Source organism: Hetaerina americana, unplaced genomic scaffold (assembly GCF_022747635.1).
Source record: "Hetaerina americana unplaced genomic scaffold, ioHetAmer1.1.p SCAF_8, whole genome shotgun sequence".
NCBI classification, from domain to species: domain Eukaryota; kingdom Metazoa; phylum Arthropoda; class Insecta; order Odonata; family Calopterygidae; genus Hetaerina; species Hetaerina americana.
The window spans coordinates 16,607,470-16,627,737 of NW_027287427.1; the positions used below are offsets into that span (position 1 = coordinate 16,607,470).

At 37.9% G+C, this 20,268-nt stretch overlaps 1 protein-coding gene across 1 annotated transcript in view; it reads left to right on the plus strand.

Moving 5' to 3' along the window:
* The first annotated feature begins 2,026 nt into the window (after positions 1-2,026).
* Positions 2,027-20,268, plus strand: part of LOC139697824 (delta-sarcoglycan-like) — a 389,418-nt gene continuing 371,176 nt past the window's right edge. The window contains exon 1 of the mRNA XM_071596680.1: positions 2,027-2,845. Within this exon, the coding sequence (XP_071452781.1) occupies positions 2,591-2,845 (255 nt within the window). The 5' untranslated portion in view covers positions 2,027-2,590. The remainder of the gene's footprint in view (positions 2,846-20,268) is intronic.

A 20,268-nucleotide genomic window follows, 5' to 3' on the forward strand; every position in this document is an offset into this window, starting at 1 on the left:
GTGACTACATATTATCACAAAAAAACATGTTAATTTAGGATCTTGACTGAATTGACCTGATTAATGGGACTGAAATTTTAAAGAATTAGAAACAACCAAGGGGACGGATGAAAAGGTGTAGGAAAAAGAATAAAGGTTGTAGTAAGTAATAGAAATGAATGAATAGTTGAATTGATACATGGGGGAGGAATTGAGAAGTATAATGGGGGAAAAAATGGGAGATAAACCTGTGACAAAATAGTTATAGATGAAAAATTAAACTATGAGAATGAAAGGAAAATGTTCTTCATGCGGTAAAGGAATGAGAATGAGTAACATTAGAATGTAAAACTGTTCTTACGGAGGAAATAAGTAGTGGAATATGACGCGAGGAGACTGAGGAATTGGCTGGAGAAAATAAATTACTAATGATTTCTAGGGCAATACATTTCGGTGAGTAAATGCTAACCGCGGCCATAATCGATAGAATTGAGGGCCTTAAATGATTTTGATGACCTTACACTCCAAAGTTCATATGCACACACGAGCTGTAGAAATTGAGTTGGAAAATATATCGTGGTTTTTCATCAAAGTATTATTTATTGATTGAGTGCAAAATCATCATGATAAAATTATGCCCACACGGATTATTTTAGTGCATTTTGTGATGAAATTAGAATTAATTTTACTAAAAAAACTCTCAAAGCACTGAACGCCCTCCACTCGAGGAAATTGATGTGGAATTGGGGGACAGACCTGGGGGGGCTTACGTCGCAATATCATGGGAGACATTTCTTTTCCTCAGTTAACGAGTGGCTAAGGACGACAATTTGTTCGCCTGGGGAAAGGAGATGGCTCGCCATATCCACCCGCTGCCACCTCAAAGCCGTGGATACGAGCGATCGACGGCGGCGTTTAGTGCGCCGATCTCATCTCGTTTCCGTCTCCTCGATCCCGGGAACCATCCCGGCCCTCCGCGGTTCCATTGCCCCGCCGCCGCCGCCCGCGTTAAGATCACATTCCCACACCTGTCCCTCTCCGTGCCTCTCCCACCTTGCCACTCTCTCGACCCTCCTCCCTCCATCCTTCTCTTCCTCCCCCCTGCAACCACGACCCATTCATGCCCCGCTCACGTTCCGCGAACACCCTTCCCCACCCTCCCCAACCCCATCCACCTCCTCCCCTCCAGCCCATCCTACTTCAAGTCAGCCACCCTTCCTCTTTGCATCCCCACACGCGCGCTCCCCTTCCACATCCCTCCCCTACACATACCCAGGCCACCTCTCTCCGTCTAACTCCCCTCCTTCCCACACCAAATCGCCTTATTGCGCATGTCCCACGTGCTCGCCTTCCAGATGGAAGGAGTATCTGGGAATTGGAAGTTTCGGGGGGGAGGGGAGGGAGAGATGGAAGGGCAAGAAGAGGAGAGAGGGGGTGAGGGTGTGATGGGGATGTTGTGTGTGAGAGGGAAGAGTGCGGGGGGAGGAGGAAGGGGAATATTTAGGGGTGGGGATCACCTGAGGCCATCGGTTTAGCGGTGGTGAGGGGTGGAGGGTAGAATCGATGCACTTCTCATCCCATCCTTCCCCACGGTGCTCCCCCTCCCCCGGTATCCAGGACGTACCCCTTCCCCTCCGAGTCCTTCCCTCCCTCCGCTAACATTTTCCGTCCCTCTCGCACGCCGTCGGCTCTCCGAGGGAACCAGTTGCCTTTGGAACGTTGAGTGGTCCACTTCAGCCGAAAGGGGAGGAGTTTGTCGCCGCCGGAGATAAGCGGAATTTCGGTTGCTCGCGGAAGAGTTCCTGATCCTCTTCCTATTATTTTCCCCTTCTCTCCTCCTTCTCATTCGTTCTCTCTATTTCGGCGTAAGTGGAAAATGTTTTCTTTGGAACTATATTTCGTTGAACAGCATTTAGATAAAGCGTTGGTAAATTTTTTCCAGGCCTAAATAACTAGTTTTTTTCCATTAAAAAAATATCAGCGCTTGTTAAAATAATGAAGATTGCCCGCTTTGTCGATTTTATTTTGAATTGGAAGCAGTGATTCATGGATAATTAGACACCAGTGTGGATTTTTGGAAAACAAATCGCCGTGAGATCCTCGATGAAGTTCTGCTGCACTATTGTCTCTTGCTAGTAAAGAAAACTCTATTAACTGTGTCCGGAATTATTGCCTCTTTTTTAAAAAACGTATGCAGTCCAGCAGTTTGAGGTTATCACTGCCGATAAGTTATCTGTATTAAAATACGTAGAAAGGGAATGAAGGGTTTTCGAGTCTCCGATAATCGAGTGTTATTCAAGGAGATGAAATAATTACCAAGAGAACTCTAAGCGATTACTGTGAAGGAATAAACTTTTTCGGATCACGCCCACACGGTCGTGAGCGCAGGAAGAAGCGCTCTACGCTCGTACCCGGGGAAAGTGGACACGTGAATATTGAAAGAAACTTGACTTGACGCTGACAGGAGAGAACTGATAACATCCCTTCTGTTCTTCCCCCATTAGAAAAACATTCACGAGATCATGGAAAGGCTTTCCCACTGAGGAATGATCTGTGCCTTTGGGAAAGGAGGGTGAGAGGGTGTCCGCGTTAAGGAGGACACCCGGTCACCATGCAACCCATCATGGCACCGGGAAGTCATTCCCTGCCCCGCGCCCTCAACCACCAGCCGCTGCCGCAACCGCAGCAGCAACAGCACCAGCTATCCGCGCTGCCGCTAAGCGCCAACGGAGGCGGCGGTGGTGGAGTCGCCGGAGTCGGCATCGCCAGCGGGGGAGGCATTATCGGACCCGCGGAGCGGCGTGTCTGTTTCCCGGGTGACGGAGAGGAGTGGCGGAGTGTGACGGCCACGGCGACCGCGAACAAGGTAGGCCTGAGGGGACCGCTCCTCCCTCCGCAAGTTTCCCGATCGCTCGTAAGACTAATCCTCCCATCCATCCACCCCATCTCGATAAATAGTAAGACGCACATTTAGACTCGACAGCTGAGGAAATGGATGGACATGATTTTCTCACATTTCTCAAATGTAATTGGTTCCCAACTTTGATGGGGAAAAGAAATGAAAGAACTGATAAAACGTTGACAGGAGTAAAGCGTATCCCATTTGCATTCATTATGGAGAAGAATTATTTTTTTCATTTTTTGGCAACTTACGAGATACTGCCAAGACGGGCCCATTGATGAAGGGATTAGATATGCAGTCGATAAGCTAATGATAAATACAATGACACTTTGTTATCTTCAACTCAGGTGTGCAAAACTTTTAAAGAAATGTCAAAGTTAAGGGTACGGTGTGTGAAAAACCAGAGATAGGCAGATTAATGAAAGTTGAATGGGTGAAACCAATGACAGAATTTTAAAATGCCGCTGAAAATAATTGGAGTGTAAGGTAAGTAAGTATATCCCTCTATGCTTCTAATTAATATATAATTACTTAATACGCTCGGCTCCATACCATACTATTGCCCATTCCTAATATCTTATAAATAATTCATTTTATAGTACGAATTGGGAAAATCAGTAATCTTCGTAATCACAATAAGTATTAAACCAGTATGTGTTCGACAGTACACCATTTTATAGTTTATTCCTTTTAATGTATGCATTGAGGCAATCATTCTTATAATTCGGAATTGTTATTATTCATGAAAATGTAGTTGGCTTTTTGATACCCTTAGAACAGACTACTCGCTATATTATTGAACCGTTAGGGTTACTTTTATTAAATATGCAGATTGGAGTATTTTTCGAACGGAATAAATGACGCCTTGTGACGATTTTCTACATCTAGATAAACTTGAAGTTTTTAAATATTTATGATTTATTTCCTGATTCGAGGAAGATAATATCGATCAAAATAAGAAAGAAGAAAATGTAAAATGTTTAAAGAAAATCCCAAACAAAACCAAAACATATAAATTACTCGCGCACATATAGAGCACATTTCTTCAGCTTTTTGAAGTGGTAATCATGTGTTCTAAATCTGAAGTTTTTTGATACTGAATAAAGCCGAGATTTATCAGAAGATTATTACATGAAACATTCATATTTATGTGCATGCAGAGCGTGTGTGTGTGTATATATATATATATATATATATATATATATATATATATATATATATATATTTATTTATTTATGTGTGTATATAATTAATTAAATATATAAATAAATATAAGTACATAAATATTAACCCATTAAAATTTAGGAACGCCAAATTAACGAGAGAAATTGGGGAGTGAAAGATTAACAGACAATTAATGCGGAAGATAAATTAAAAAGACTGGTCCAAGATGGAAAATATGAACAATCAATAAAACAAAAGGACGAGATATTTCACCATTGAATAATAAAGACCAGAAAAAACATCGCTCTTTGAGAAAAGTAGGCAAATCTTTCAATTTGTCGCAATCTATTTTAAAGTTTGGGCTCACTTTTCTATTTTTTTACGTTACTTCTACTTAAATAATTTTGGGCTCTTTACTTAAAGCCTTTAATTTATAGGAAGAGTTTGAGACATCTTATTATTTTAATGCCTTTAAATCATCCAGAGCTATGTACTCTATATATATATTGCTGTAGATTGTTTAACCGAAAATATTTGTAATTAAAATGACTTTAAACCCTGTATCACAATTTATATAAGACATAACTCATAATATTAGCAAATATGATAAAAAATTAATTTTTTATCAACAAATAAAAACCAATTGAAATAATTCTTAAGAATTGTAATACTGTTTAGTTTTTAAATTTCATAAATAAAGTACGTGATAAATATTGAGCAAACTTTAAACAATTGTGGTGGTTTTAAGGCATTAATCCACGCTGAATAATTCTGTAATAAGAAAGGAACTCAGGAGTTAATGTATTATGATATTTTTCAGATTTTATTGAAACAGAAATCAATCATCGTCAATGTTTAATGACTTAATGTGCGGAGAACAGATACCAAGTTCGGAAGTAACAAAATATATAATTGTTTAAGGGGCGTCAATAATGCCCCGTTTAAAGAATAATTGAAATTAGCACGCTTTATTTAAGCTTGTGTGTAAGGGTTTGATATATCTTAAATAACATTTGAAAAGCGGCATATCAATTTAGTGCCAAAGCATGTTTTATTGTAATCACAACGAATGGCAGGATTTGAAACTAGAGTGCAAGTTCCACACGGAAAAGCTCACGTGCATGCAAACTCAAGATGACTTACGCCGATCCGTTTCTTCACGGCGATGGGAGATTAATAGCCATGTTTATCTTAGAAAATGTGCGCGTTCTCAAGTTAGCTTGAAGTAGATAGATTAGGCCGTCCTACAAAGACAAATAGAAATTGGCCAACGATATGAGATCATTGCTCGACCTCCTTATATTTTCCCGCGTGAGGAAATTTCTTCCCTTTCTTTTCACTGCCACTGCAGTTTACCAAACTAATAATTTAAAACACAGGTGCCTCATTAAGACAACAGCATAGGAATAATAATTCATTTGTCTTAATTATTTGCAGGCAATTCATAAAAATGAATGTATACTCCTACATAATAAATATTATTTAATTATCCGTGCTGGATCTCAAAGTTTTATGCTTATTGCAAAAATATTGAATATACATTTTCTTGGCAGATTATTATTATTAATGGGTTTTTTAATCGTCTATTTGTTAAAATAAAATCACTCTCGTGTTATTAACAGTTATTGTTACCGGTGCAAAACTGATTGAATATTATCTTCACTTGAATAGCGTCATTGAAGTAATGAAATCTATTCATATTTAAATATTTACGGTCATTCGAGAAAATTTATTTTAGAAGTTAAAAGTCAGAGAGAAAATAATATTGCATATGTTATTGGAATATTAGCAGGTAAATTTTCGCAGTGTTTAAAATTATCATAAACAAAAAAATTTATAATTATCTCAAAAAACATGAATGATGCATACTTAAGTCTGCTAAATGAAAAAGAATCAGATTTTCCACCACATTTAAAACTAATATGCAACCAGGTACGTTTTTTGTTTGAGCCATGACTCTTTTCACCTTTGTACGATGGCAGGACATTTCCCTTTAAAATTCAGCTCATGAATTACCACTAAAAACATTTTTTGCAAATTAACAGAGGTAAAAATAATAAAAATGAGATAAAAATTTTATATTTCGATAATCGATCCACGATTGAATGAATCTGGCGAAAAATCACTAACGAAGCTGGGTATGTAAATAAAAATCAAACATTTTGGCCATAACACGACTCTTTAGTCAGATAAGCCAAATGTTCCCTTTAATGCAGCAATACGTTATGAATACCGTCAGCTTACTTTTAAAAAAATCAGGAAAACTTATTTGGCCAATAAAGCACAATGTGGATGGCTAAAATAACTAATATTAAGAAGGCCTATCGGTAATATTATTCCTTAACTACTCTTGCATTAACTATAGATCGATTTCAACAATTTGGCCATTAAACATTTCTAATATCTTATTTTTCGTTTAAAAAATATTACATTACTCATGAGATGTTACCTGCTAGGAAATATTCTTTTTTTTTTAAAGGGTAGAACCCTTTTTTGCCTCTAGAATGATAAAATCTGTTAGTATTTACGTATTAAATGCACGAACCCAGCTGCACCGACAAGAAAGTAAAGCATTAAATATCTCAGTGATAACTTCGACCATTCACCATGAAACAAATGAATGAATTTAATTATTTTAGCAATTTGAAAACAATTTTGGAACTTATGGGACGACAAAATTTGCAAGGACGAAATGTCCGCCCATTCTACAACCGCGCGTTGAAAGAAAGCCGAGTTGCAGCGGAGAAGATTACAACGAAGAGAGAAAAAAACGAACTAAATGCATTTTTGAAAAAAAATGGGGCTAGGACGTCGGCAGATAGTATTCACGTGCTCAAAAGCAAGGAGAGAGAACACCGACCGTTTACAAGTAAAAAGATGAGAAAACATATGAAGTCGGACACAGAAATGTGTTCAGTTCGGACTGTCGCGCCAGGAAACAGACGAATGTGGAAAAACGGAGTGGAAATTCCAAAGAGCGCAATCGATGGCGGAAATACGTCCGAATGCTTTGTGGCCACTCTTAGAGAAGAGAACCGTTTCGAAGCGAATCAAGGGCCATAGATAACAGCTTTCATTAAAAACAAACCCGGTTCATTGAAAAGAGCGTTTGAAAATAGCGTTCAGATAGTGCTTAAAATGATTCACGAGGAAATTAATGGCAAAAGTAATAAACTACGACACTTTGAAAGAAGCACCTGTTAAAACGAAACAGGGAAACCAATAGAAGAACTTTAAAGGATGAAAAGATTAGCATAAATTGAATTTTTGATCATGTCTCGCTATTCCTCACGCATTGAGGTCAGCGTCCGCTTCAAACTTATTACAAAAAATATAAATGAATTTACCGGTATGCTAGAGATACCAATAATATGAATCAATAAATGTCACGCAAAAAGTCAAATTTTATAATTCTATCTTGCTCATAGGATTTTGCCCTCTCCATGGATTTATTAAATCGATGGACTTTAAAATCAGGAGTGACCAAATGGAAAATGACGAGACACGATTCAAGTAGATGCATTTTTTTACGGCAGTATAGAGGAAACATTTAGCACACTGAAGAATCTCATATGTCAAAATGTCACGTTAAAAGCGGATTAATTCCCATTACTCTTCAATCAATTTTTAATTTTATAATTTAATGTTTTTCGCGTCAATTAAAAGTCAATCCGACAGTCAGTAAATAACGTACAGGGCGTTCCGAAAAAATTAATCAGAGAAAAACAGAGCATATCTAGCAGTCAAAAAAGGGGAAACTGTTGAAAAGAGGTACTGGACGGAATGAATAATAAATTAAATAAACCTAGCAAACTGAAATAGCATTTGGCAAAATCTATTATTCAAATTTTCTTGAGATTTCCTGAAACAATAGCCGCCATTCCAATGGAGGCCGTCATTGCGCGGAGACTTTTCACTGAGTGCGAATAAATTCAACATTCGGAAGAGACAGAACATTTTGCCTTAATGAAGGGAAACTGGAAAAGCATCGAATTAATGAAAACGCTCCTTATCTAAAAATTTATGAACAGCAGAAGTCGGTGTTTTATTGGCACATAGCACACCTTTAGTATCATTTAAGACGGTGGGCTTGTTGACACACAAAATTAAAAGATTTTTTCATTCTTATGAAATAATAATTAATTCTTAATTTGTAAGTCAACTTAGGTAAGGAATCTTAATAAATCAACTATTTTGGTTCCCTGACGAATCGATAAAAAAAGAATGTAACGACAAACATTCATGAGCATATTATGTTTTCGCTTCTCCCGGACTAGCTTATTATTTATTTGACAAAGAATTTCCTCTTTAGCAATAAGTATGAATATTTTGCAAAAGATCATGCATCGTATTTCTAAGGTGTATACTGAAAATATTTTAATGGCTATTTATTATCTTTAGTATAGTTAGAATTTCTAATTTCGTTCAAATTTTATGGAAGAAAATTTACATATGTTTAATTTTATTTATGAATATTTTAGATACATTCATGTATTAAAATTCACGCAAAGAAGTGATTAACTCTTTTTCGTTCAACATATCCAGTGAAATTTTCACGTGAATAGGTTTCCTTAATGACTTTTCCTATTGGAGGATAAAATATATTGCATAAAATTATCAACAGTAAAATTTTTGTAAAAGGATGGGTTTTGAAAAACGAGTGTAAATAGTGGTCTATGAAAACTTGGTGCCAAAAATTTTAACTCCAAATTATGATCGCTTTGAAATTTTTGCTCATAAAAATCGATTAGATGGGAAAATGGTGGGCAGATTATTTTGAATTGCGTGGAATAGATTTTGGTCTAATGCTTTTTCTCGCTTGCACTCTTTATACGAAATATTTTTAAATGACATTGGAAACTCTGCTACGAGTTATGGTGACGAATATAGCCGCATTAAGTCCTGAGTAAAAAATGTGTGTGTGGTGAGGATTATGGACGAAACCTTTGCCTCCCCCTAATACGCAGGCGTGTCCTCAAAAACCCCTAATGCTGACACGTATAAATGGGAATTTGTTCCCCATGTTTTTATGGGATCACAAAATGCTTATTTTGCTTATAATCCCCAGGTAGATACCAGTATTTTAATAAAATATTTTGGCTAATACTGTTCATAAACTTAGTACTACACCATTACTTATTGAGTGAAATTAGCGGCCGCTTTAATTAAAATGTTCCCAAGTTACGTAATCCACATTGATTCACATACTGGTAGATTTTTCTTCTTTATTACTTAAAATTGTTCCAATATAGAAGTACATGTTCAAGCGCCGGAGGCTGAACAGCTCCTTAGTTCTTAGAAGGTGTGAAAAAAGTCTCAACATAAATATTCTTAGCATAAAAAATAGACTTTAATGAGAAGTAGATAAAACTTTCATCATATTACTAAGCATAATGGCATTTTATATCATATTTTCTAAAACATCCAAAGCTTTGGGAGACGCGAGACATCAGATTTTATCGGAGCGTCAGTTTAAAAAAAAACACCAAATGAACATAAAGTCATAAAATAAATAATGTATACCAAGAAGAATATTTGGAATGCATGTGTATTTGAAGTTTATTTAGAATATGTCGAAAATTGAAAATTCGATAGTAAAAAAAACGCTCAGGAAATATAATATTATGTTAAAATATCAATCGATTTTTATGGGATATAAGCGAAATAGGTATTCTTATTCACTCTATATTTTATGAAGATAATTTATGATTGCACAGCAGTTAATTTTACATTTTTTCCTGTTCAAAAACTATTTCGAACATTTACTTTCGGAAGAAAAGGAGACCATATTTTTAAAATAGAGATTCATACTTCAGTTAAAAATGTCTGTAATAGATGCATGATGGGTAGTAGTATTTAGGGCAGGTGACCGACTGCTGAGGTAATTTGCGCCATAGGGGATGGACAGGAAATTATGAAGGGTGGAGAGAAACCCGGCGTTGGCATCAGCCTTCTCCTTACGAAAGTCGCCTAAGGGTCCGCAGCTTAACGTCCCATCCGACGGACGGCGTACTCACTCAAAGTGCCCTCCACAAAGCACCTCATCAGTAGGGATCGAAATACCTCTAAAAAATATTCAACACCGCCGAAATTTGAACCCGAAACCTCTGGGTGGGAAGCCAGTACGATAGCCACTGCACCAATCCCGATCCCCGATGTGTAATTTATCTGTATATATATATACATTTACATATGTATATATATATATATATATATATATATATATGTGTATATATATGTATATATATATATATATATATATATATATATATATATATATATGTATATATATATATATATATATACATATATATATACACATATATATGTGTATATATATATATATATATATATATATATATATATATATATATATATATATATATATATATATATTTTTTTTTTTTTTTTTTTAAGGTAATCTACCGGTTAAGGTAGATTTTGTATGGACACAACTACCGAACAAATATTTTATTACTCCTAACAAAACACAAAATCCATCATCCTACTCTATATCAGGTCCCTCTTCAGCTCTGAGTACTTTCTTCCTCCCTTCATCCCGTCCAACATCCCTATCCTGTTCCTTCCCTTTCCTCTTTTGCCCAACATTCTACCCTCTATCACAGTCTTCAACATCCCACTGCCGGTCAACACCCCCTTCATCCACTTTTCCTGCCTCCATAGGATTGCTCCCAACAAACCCCTCTCTTCGCCCACCATACCAAGTACTTCCTCATTTGTTTTCTTCTCTGTCCATTTCACCTTCGCCATTCTTCTCCATACCCACATTTCAAAAGCCTCCAATCTACGTCTATCCTCCTGCTTCAATGACCACGTTTCCGCACCGTACATAGCTACGCTCCATATCAAAGTTTTGACGAGTCTTTTCTTAACATCCTTACTCAGTCCCTGTCATCAACTCCCTCCTCCTTGTGAAAGCCCCTTTGCCTAGCGTAATTCTTCTCCTTACGTCCCTACTACTTTGACCGTGTTGGTCCAATACACTACCGAGATACGTAAACTGTTCTACCTGCTCTACTGTTTGCCCTCCTATTTTAATGTTAAGCTTGGCCTTTTTCTTTCTAGAAAATCGCATAACCTTTGTTTAATTAATATTGATTCTCATCCCGTACCTGTCGCACTGAATTTCCAATTCACTCAGCAATGCTTGCAGCCCCTTGGCTGACTGACAAACTAAAGCTTGGTCATCAGCAAACCTAACTGATTTTACGAATTCTCCGCCCACCTTCATTCCTACCTCCAGTTCTTGCCATGCCTCTTTGATCATTTCCTCTGCATACAGGTTGAACAGCAACGGTGATAATGGGCCACCCTACCTTACACCCCTTCCTAACACTGCCCATCCGGACTCCCCGTTTCCCACCCGCACCTGAGCAGTCTGAGACATGTACAGATTGCGGATTAGCCTCCTTTCCCTCCAATCTATTCCTATTTTCTGCAATATACTCATTAGCTTTACCCAATTCACTCTATCAAACGCTTTTTCGAAATCGACGAAACAGGCAAATACCTCCTGGTTGTGTTCTATATTCCTCTCAATTAATAATCTCATTACTGCATTGGCATCACGCGTACCTCTCCCCTTCCTAAACCTAGACTGATCATCCCCTAAGTAATCATTTGTCCTACTCTCTATCCTTTTGTTTATGATCCTGAGAACAACTTTAGCTGCGTGGGATATCAAACTAATTGTCCTATAGTCCTCACATGACGATATATATATATATATATATATATATATATATATATATATATATATATATATATATATATATATAACGATTGTCCGGAAAAACTCATACGAGCGGCACAATAATGGGCTGACACAACATAACACAAATAGAAAAGAATAGACACATATAAAAGAACACTTACACGGTAAATTGTTCGAGCTTTCGGCCCTCTCAGGGGCCTTCTTCACCCACTTCAGCCACTAACCATCAGCAATACCTACACCACACAAGCTGTCATCCTCAACACACGAAACGCTCGATTCCTAACTCTCTCTCTATCCGCGGACACCGAACTTGCAACACCACAGCCACTCTCAACAAATACCTTGCCAATCTACACCTTGCACTCCTCAAACGCGGTTACCCAGAAAAGTTGCTACGAAATAAAATCCACCGTTCCACCCGACCACACACACCACACAATAACAAGCCCACATCTGACGCAGGACTCAACCTTTGCACCACCTATTACCCCGGATCACACAGACTGAAAACCCTCCTTAAAGAACTGTTTCCAATTTTACATGACAATGACGCGACCTCATCCTTTCTACCCCAATGCCCATCCATCGCATACAGACGACCCGCCAATCTCAAAAACCTTCTGAGATCCACCAACCCTTTGGCGCCCCCCCGTGACAAATTTCCCAATATTTCCCCAACTTGCAACCGCCCCCGATGTAAAACCTGTCCTCTTATTATGCCTACTCCCCTCTCCCTACATCCCCTCATAGCCCCCCCACCTCGTTCCCACGCTAATTGCCTCTCAAAAAATATTATTTATCTTTTATCATGCAAACATTGCACTTCCTTCTACATAGGTGAATGCATTACCCCCTTATCCATCCGAATGAATAATCACCGGTACTCCTGTAATTCTGCCTCACTCTCTTCTCTTCCTATCCCTTCACACGCTAATTCCCACAACCTTTCATTCGACCAGTGTTTTTCCCTCAGCATCCTAGAATCCCTACCTGATTCAGCTACCAACATAGAGGTGAGAACTCGTGAATCCGCCTACATACTATCCTTCCGTTCCTTCAAAATTCCCACCCTTAACCGCCATATTTAATTTCCCTCCCAGCATTCCCTCCACACCTCCCCTCCACGCCCATAACTCTTTCCCCTCTCCTGATCCATAGCATATTTTCAGTCTCTCTTGAAGAAGGCCCCTGAGAGGGCCGAAAGCTAGAACAATTTACCGTGTAAGTGTTCTTTTATATGTGTCTATTCTTTTCTATTTGTGTTATGTTGTGTCAGCCCATTATATATATATATATATATATATATATATATATATATATATATATATATATATATATATATATATATATATATATATATATATATATATATATATATATATATATATATATATAATTATCTTTAATTATTGTATTTAAGACTATGTATATACATACACCCATATATAGTCTGAAATATAATTATTAAAGCTATAATATTTTCAAACTACCATAGACTACCTAAGAGGCACACCTGCTGGCAGGCTGAAGTCAACTGTGTCATTTAGCAGGATCTGCGAGTCCAGAGAAGATAGTTTTTTTAAATGCAACGTGATCCCTTAAAAGAACATAACCAGAAGAATTCATGTTAATGGATGAAATGCGAAATTGATAATAATTAGCAGATGTCTACTGTTTGAAGGTAGATTTTGATGGACACTGGAGCTACGTTCCGCTGTTCTTGGAAACCCTTACTCACATGATACACATTTTCCTTAAACTAGATACTAAATATTGCAGTAACTCATTATTTAACTCTTAATACTTCCTCCGTTCATTCCATCCAAAGTCCATGCTTTTTTCCTGCCATTTTTTACTTGCCCTACATTGTCCCTTCTATTACGCCATTTGGCATCCGGTTACCTCTCGGTATCACATGCATCCACATATTTTGTCTTCTTAGAATTTCTTCTCGCAGTTTTCTTTTTTCCCCTTATTGGTGAAAGAAAAAACTCTGCATTACTGGACTTTTTTATGCTATTATCCTTCATGGATAACCTCTATCATATCCAAATTTCGTATATTCGCCTCCGGGTTTCCTTTTCCTTGCTCGAATTTTTAACAACATTAGCCGTTTTACGGCTATTATTAATTTCAAAATGAAAAATTTCTTAACTAAAATTCAAAACTACGAGGTGTATTCAAGATGACATATATTTATCTAGTACTCTAATCTCGAAAAAAAACCCATTAGGAAGTGTACTGAAATGTGAATGATTGAGATAAAGAATAAAACAAATCCATCACCGGCGGAAGTGCCGATGAAGTCAGTCACTGCGAAAATGCCCAGCCTTCGATTTAGTTTCTCCAACCAAATTCAAACAGGGAATTCATAGAGGTGAGAGAGACAGTATTGAAAACGAATAAACAGGTGTTGTCTTTCTTTGTTAATAATTAATACTATAGCGTAGAACTCGACTGTAGACTGTTGGAATAAAATCTAAATTCTATTAAAAAAAGCCCTTTACTGCAATATAATTTTACCTAAAATCAAACCCCTCCAAGATTTTAACGTAACGGTAACAGAACAGCAATCATACCAAGAACGCTATCCAAATGCTTTTCAGCGGATGATTCGCTAGGCATCGGCTCTATCCATCCCACATCCATAGGGAAGAACAATCGTCTACTATATTCATGATAACAGTAATGCATGGAAGAAATATGGCAGCATATCCTCCAGAGTACTGGACTATGCCCACCGTGGTATGGCATGGAACTGAAACATTAGAGACAACTTGAGAGCCCCAACTGCTGTGTATCATGGAATTGTTTCATAAAACGTGTGAAGAGTTACAGAAATGTATAAACCCAGAAGATTGGAACTGATGAAATGGTGGAGGTACGATTATAATTTTGGCATAGCATGGAAGTTAGAAAATAAGCATAAGGGTGGTGTGTATAATTAATGGAAAACAGTGACTAGTGTATTTGTAGCAAAAGAGAAATTCATAGTGATGTAACACAAGAGGTCATCATAGAACTGGAGGAAGGGTAGTAAATCTTTAGTGGTTTGATAGAGGAGTAATAATAGCGGGGATATAATAAAATTTAAGTACTTTAAATCAAGATATAGTTAAAAACGATACATGGAGGAATACGTTCAGAATCTCGTCCGCAGAGAACTTAGGCAACTACATCCCAGTTGGAAGTTTTGCAAGCCAAAAGACATCTGAGTCAAATAAGGAAGAGGTAGCATTCCTGGCTAGGTCCTAACAGCAAATCATGAATTTTCTTTTAGGAAATCTTTTCACTTGAGGTGACAATGGTAAAGTAATTAATGTGACTAGGAACTCCAAAGCCGGAGTTATCCTTGATCGCTCCGTCGATTTCTCAGCTGAGAAACTCTAGCCCTAATTAAACGATTTTGATCGTTGAGCACTTCGTGAAGGTGAAACTAGCTCTGTTGATGGAGCCTTTCATCTGTATATTCATCAAACCCAGAACAGCGAGGGAAATATAAGACGCTCTGCTTGATATTGAAGAGGAATTGGAATTTGGAGTTTCAGAGGGCAGGGATATATGTAGGAAAGAGAGTATGGCTTTAGAGCGAGAGATTTATAGGAGAAGGAGTTATTATCATAGGCGTTGCGCACATTAAAATGTTTTGAATACATATACGCTGGTACATTTATATAAGAATAATTGATTATAAATGGCAAAGTATGACTGAGGAAGAATGGTTAAATTACAAAGAAATGAAGAAGATAATTAAGAAAAGAAAAAAATGATTTACAAGCAAATAAAATGTAAAGAACTTGCATGTAATGAAGTAAATGCTAAAAATCAGGTTTTGAAGTTAACTTCGAGATCAGTGAAAAAAAGGTGGCAAGATATTAGGGACAAAGTAACATAAGTAGCATAACAAAAAGAGCTATGGCAAATCAAAAAATAAATAAAAAATTAAGTACGGTGTAAAATAACTACTGGTATAAGAAAAGAAGACAACGGAAAATGACAAAATAAAAATTTTAAGTAGGGACTAATTTACACAAAAAGTTAAATTACAAATAAGAGAAAACAGTTGCCACGAGGAATTCTTCTATATAGAGGAACTGTTCTGACAAGAGTAGTCTATGTAAAGATATTTCAGGAGGAAGAAAAAGTGTTTAAGCGATTTAAGAAGATGATGTGGATAAGAAACGAATTTAGGAGTCTAGTCCGAAGTATTCCAGATTTCCAAAATAGTGGACCTCTTCTACTTCTATTATTAAGGAATTTCCCCTCAAATTGGGTTCATGCTCAAGAAATATTTTGTAAACAAAGGAAATGAAAAGTGTTTGAATACTTGGAAAGAAATGGAATATTAAAAAGACACAGATTTTCACATTGTTAAAGGTGCCCCAGAGAAAAAGCATGAAGAAATGGAATGTTTGTAATAGTCGAACAGAATGGGCTGAATGAAGAGTTTAAAAACAAAACGATAAATTTTGCAAAGTGTGGATGGAGAATGGACATTAATCCTGGTGGTACCGGTATCAGTATGAACCACGCTTTCAGACTAAATTCCCCAAGGAGGGTCCAAGAAAATTAGCTTGATATTTTGGCATTCTGTTTGCTACGAGGAGCACGGCGGAGCCAAATGAAAGGGGGGGACGAAGGGAAAGTAGAGAGTAGAGGCAGACGCACAGCGCGGAGTGGAGATATTTTCATTGGGGTGAGCCCCGGAATTAAAAAAAGTCCTATGAGCTAAACACTCAAGCTACCAAGCTGCTTGAGTTGGAAGTGGGGGATGAAAGAAAGAGAGAGAGGAGAGAAGGGGGTGGGAGACAGGGGGTGGAAGGTAGGGAAGTGACAGTGGATGGCACCAAAGGAGTGGAGAGGGGACGGAGTGAGGGACGGCGTGCGCGGCAAGAAAGAGACAGCGGAGAGAGTTGTAGCATTGGAGAGAGAAGCAGTGCATGCACGAGGGAGGGAGAGAAAAGAGTAAGGAGCTGGAGGAAGAGAAGATGGGGCCAACACGTGTTCCTTGAAGATAAGGTAGGGAGAGGCGGTGGATAAGGTTTTGCGGCTGTATACTACGTGTTTCCTTTGCCCCTCTACCTATTTCCTACTTATTCCTATCCGAAACTATATGATCATCCCCTCACACACTTCTCACCCTTACGCACATTCCCACATCCCTTCTTACACTCGATCTTCGACTACCACCCACTTCATATTTTCTTCATCTTTTCCCCTTCGTACCCTTCCTCCCACTACTCAATACCCTCCCTCCCCAGCTCCTCCAAAAAATGTCTCCTCCTTTTACTCACGCATTTGCCAAATTGATTACGTGTTTGCCGAATCCACGTACGCTTCCGTAGCAGCCCATAGGCGCTCAGGCCTCGCCTTATGCTCGATGGGGGACGATCTTTCGGAGTGGCAGTGGGGAGGGGTGTGTTTAAAGGGCGGACTGGATTTGAGTAGGAAGAGGGTGTCAGGCGGGTGAGCGGAGATAAGGGATAGGACATAGGGAAGATGAAGGGAAGATTAGGTTTAAAGGGCAAGGAGGTGGTTGGTTGAAATGAGGGTGACGTAGGCTCAGTCCGGAGCAGGGGCCCGAAAGCACACAAGAGGAGGGAGACACAGTAAACTTGTGGTTCAGAATATGAAAGCAAGCCGTTTAGATAAGGGTTAGAAAATATCAAACCCCATTCCAGCATTTTTCACACCCAAAATATTTGATGAAGATAACAAAAGAAATCCTGAACCCCATTTTTTTGGTCTTTCATTCGGGCACTGCAAGCACACCATTGGTTTCAAAATGCTCAGAATGATGTGAAATTTATCTCATCAGTCTTGCTATGGATGTAAAGATAGAATTTGGCAAATAATAAATGTAGAAAAGAAGCTTAATAAAAATTTCATCATATTAGAACAATACATTCCTTTTTGACCGAATGTGCTAAAACTAAGGATATTTCGCGTGTAAAGAATTACTACGCTTTGCAGATATGCAAGGTATGTCTAGATTGTTTTTCAAATGACTTAGATTCTGATTAATGCATTAATGGTTATTTACGTGGATCTTCTGAATGGAACGTGCTAAATCGAACTTAAATACGAGTATAGTTTAGTTAACTGCAAAGGTTAACACAGGGATATATTGTCGGCCAAAAGTGAAATGACCTTTAGAAAATTATTTGAGCAGGAAATTCTCCGAACAATAAAGATATCTACTATTTCGTATATTTTAATAATAAACACCCTTAAAGTAAATGGCAAAAGAAAATTTCTATTGAATATATATACGAAAGAGTATGGTGACTTTATGGGCGAAAGGAATTAAATAATGAGGGTCACCAAAGGTATTTAATAAATATCTTGCGATATTTTATCTATAAAGACAGATTTTGAATCTTCTTCGCAAGGAAGATATTATATATACATTTTTTGCGTTTTTATCTTTGTTCGCTAGTGCTAACTTCATACAAACCATGTATATATATGCATATGTATACTTTATATGTATATATACATATATATATACACACACATATATATGTAAATGGATACACATATGTAAATACGAATTTGGTTAACTTTGCGAGGATACATAATTTGCAATTATTATGGATCAATGTTGCTCAAAGGTAAGCATTGTTTTTACTTGATTTTTTCATTTGTTATTCTACAGCAATTTAATTGTTGGCAAACCCTCTGTAAAAAAATACCATGGAGTGTAATTGGATCAGCGGCCATTGATCAAAGGCATTAACTAAATATATGGAGACATAATCTCGCCCTACCTTTATAATAATTTCGGCGATGCTCACAGATGGTGACTCTCAAAAAAATTCTTGACAATTCCGCCTTTTTAGAAGGGAAACTTCGCGAGTACAGTAAAAAGGAAAACTCAAGCTAAAATGATCGTGTGAAATGTGTCTCAATGATGGGGAATAGTATGTTAAAAACGAACGAAAAGGTTTATCAAAAGGTAGAGAAAACCTCCACAAGTCGAACGGTTTCGATTTAATTCTGGTAATTTAATGTAACACACTAGTAAAAATTTTTAAGAACAATTATTGAAAAAATCATAGAACTTCCTTTATAAGTTTATATTTATCGTGTTGGTAATTTTAGTGCAGGAAGGCAAAGAAATCTGAACCGTGACAGTCCATACTGCCCGAGCCAATAGTATCACTTTTGTGCCAACGCTTTACCATTTTGCCCTCTTTACCTTCATAATTACTATTCTGCCCACCTTATAAATAATAGATCTAATTACAACTCTCATTGAACCACCAAAAACCAACCAGGACTCGAAAGAAGATAGTTTATGCCAATTAGCGAAGATATTACATTCAAGGCTTACCCAACCGGCTACGTGTTGTCATGCATGAACTGTATAAAATGAATGCAGATATTTTATGAAATCTTGTAGCTTAAGTAGCGGAGGATCACATTTAAGATGATATATTCATATCAGCATAATTAAAATAGGATTTTAAAAATCCAGGGAAAAATACCACAACAGACCATTGCTCGCAGTGCATATTCATGTTGAAAATACACCGATGAATTGTAACCACAGTTGAAAATATAAACGGTGGATTTATTCAATTGCCATTTCGTATTGATCAGCTATACTTTTAGCAGAGCATTCAAAGAAGACTAAACCGGTTTCATTCTAAAGAGCACAAATTGGCATACTATGCAGGCTTAGAATTCCGTCAACGTGAAATGATTTTTCAAAGATAAATATCACATGATAAGACACAATAATTTCCTATTTTGACCACTTTATAGAGTGGTGGAAACTAACCAGTAACCAATTGTAACCAATTCGATTGTTAGTAATTGTAAGAAAGATTTAATTTTTAAAATATCCTCCTGAGCCTGAGGGGGAAAGGAGTCTGCCGTGGGTTTGTGGCCAATAGCAAAGCAGAAGGGGCGAATTTTTGTCTTGCAGCGAGCTTGGTGAGGTCAGGAGGTGACCAAGAAACCTGAGTAGAAGGTTACCTGTGAGCCTTTTGTAAAGAGCACATTGATGCCCCAAATCGCAGTGATATATTCAACCAAATAAAGGATCGCACGAAGTCCGAGCATGGATGTATCGTATGAGGGAGTGATACGGGACGGGGAGGTGAGATGGAAGCATAAAGTGGCATGAGAGGTGAAAGGGGGAGGGAGGGTGGGCGGTGTCGGGAGAAGAAGTGTGGGTCGTGTCGGCTCAATGGAGTTGGGTGTTTTCGGCGTGCCACCGCCGCGCGTCCCGATGGGTGGTGGGGGGGGACGGCGAAGGAGTGGGTGGCAGAGGGAGGGGGGGCCTCGGATATAGATGCCTGCGTCACGCGAGAGCCATTGTTGCACGCCAACATCGCGGAGGCGCTTATAGTCTCGGGCTAGATTTTCACTGACTCCGGAAGGGCGGTGAAATTATAATGAACCTCCGTTACCAGAATGCATAAGTTTTATGCGCGCATTCAAACCCATGAAAAATAAAAAGGAAACAACGCTAAGA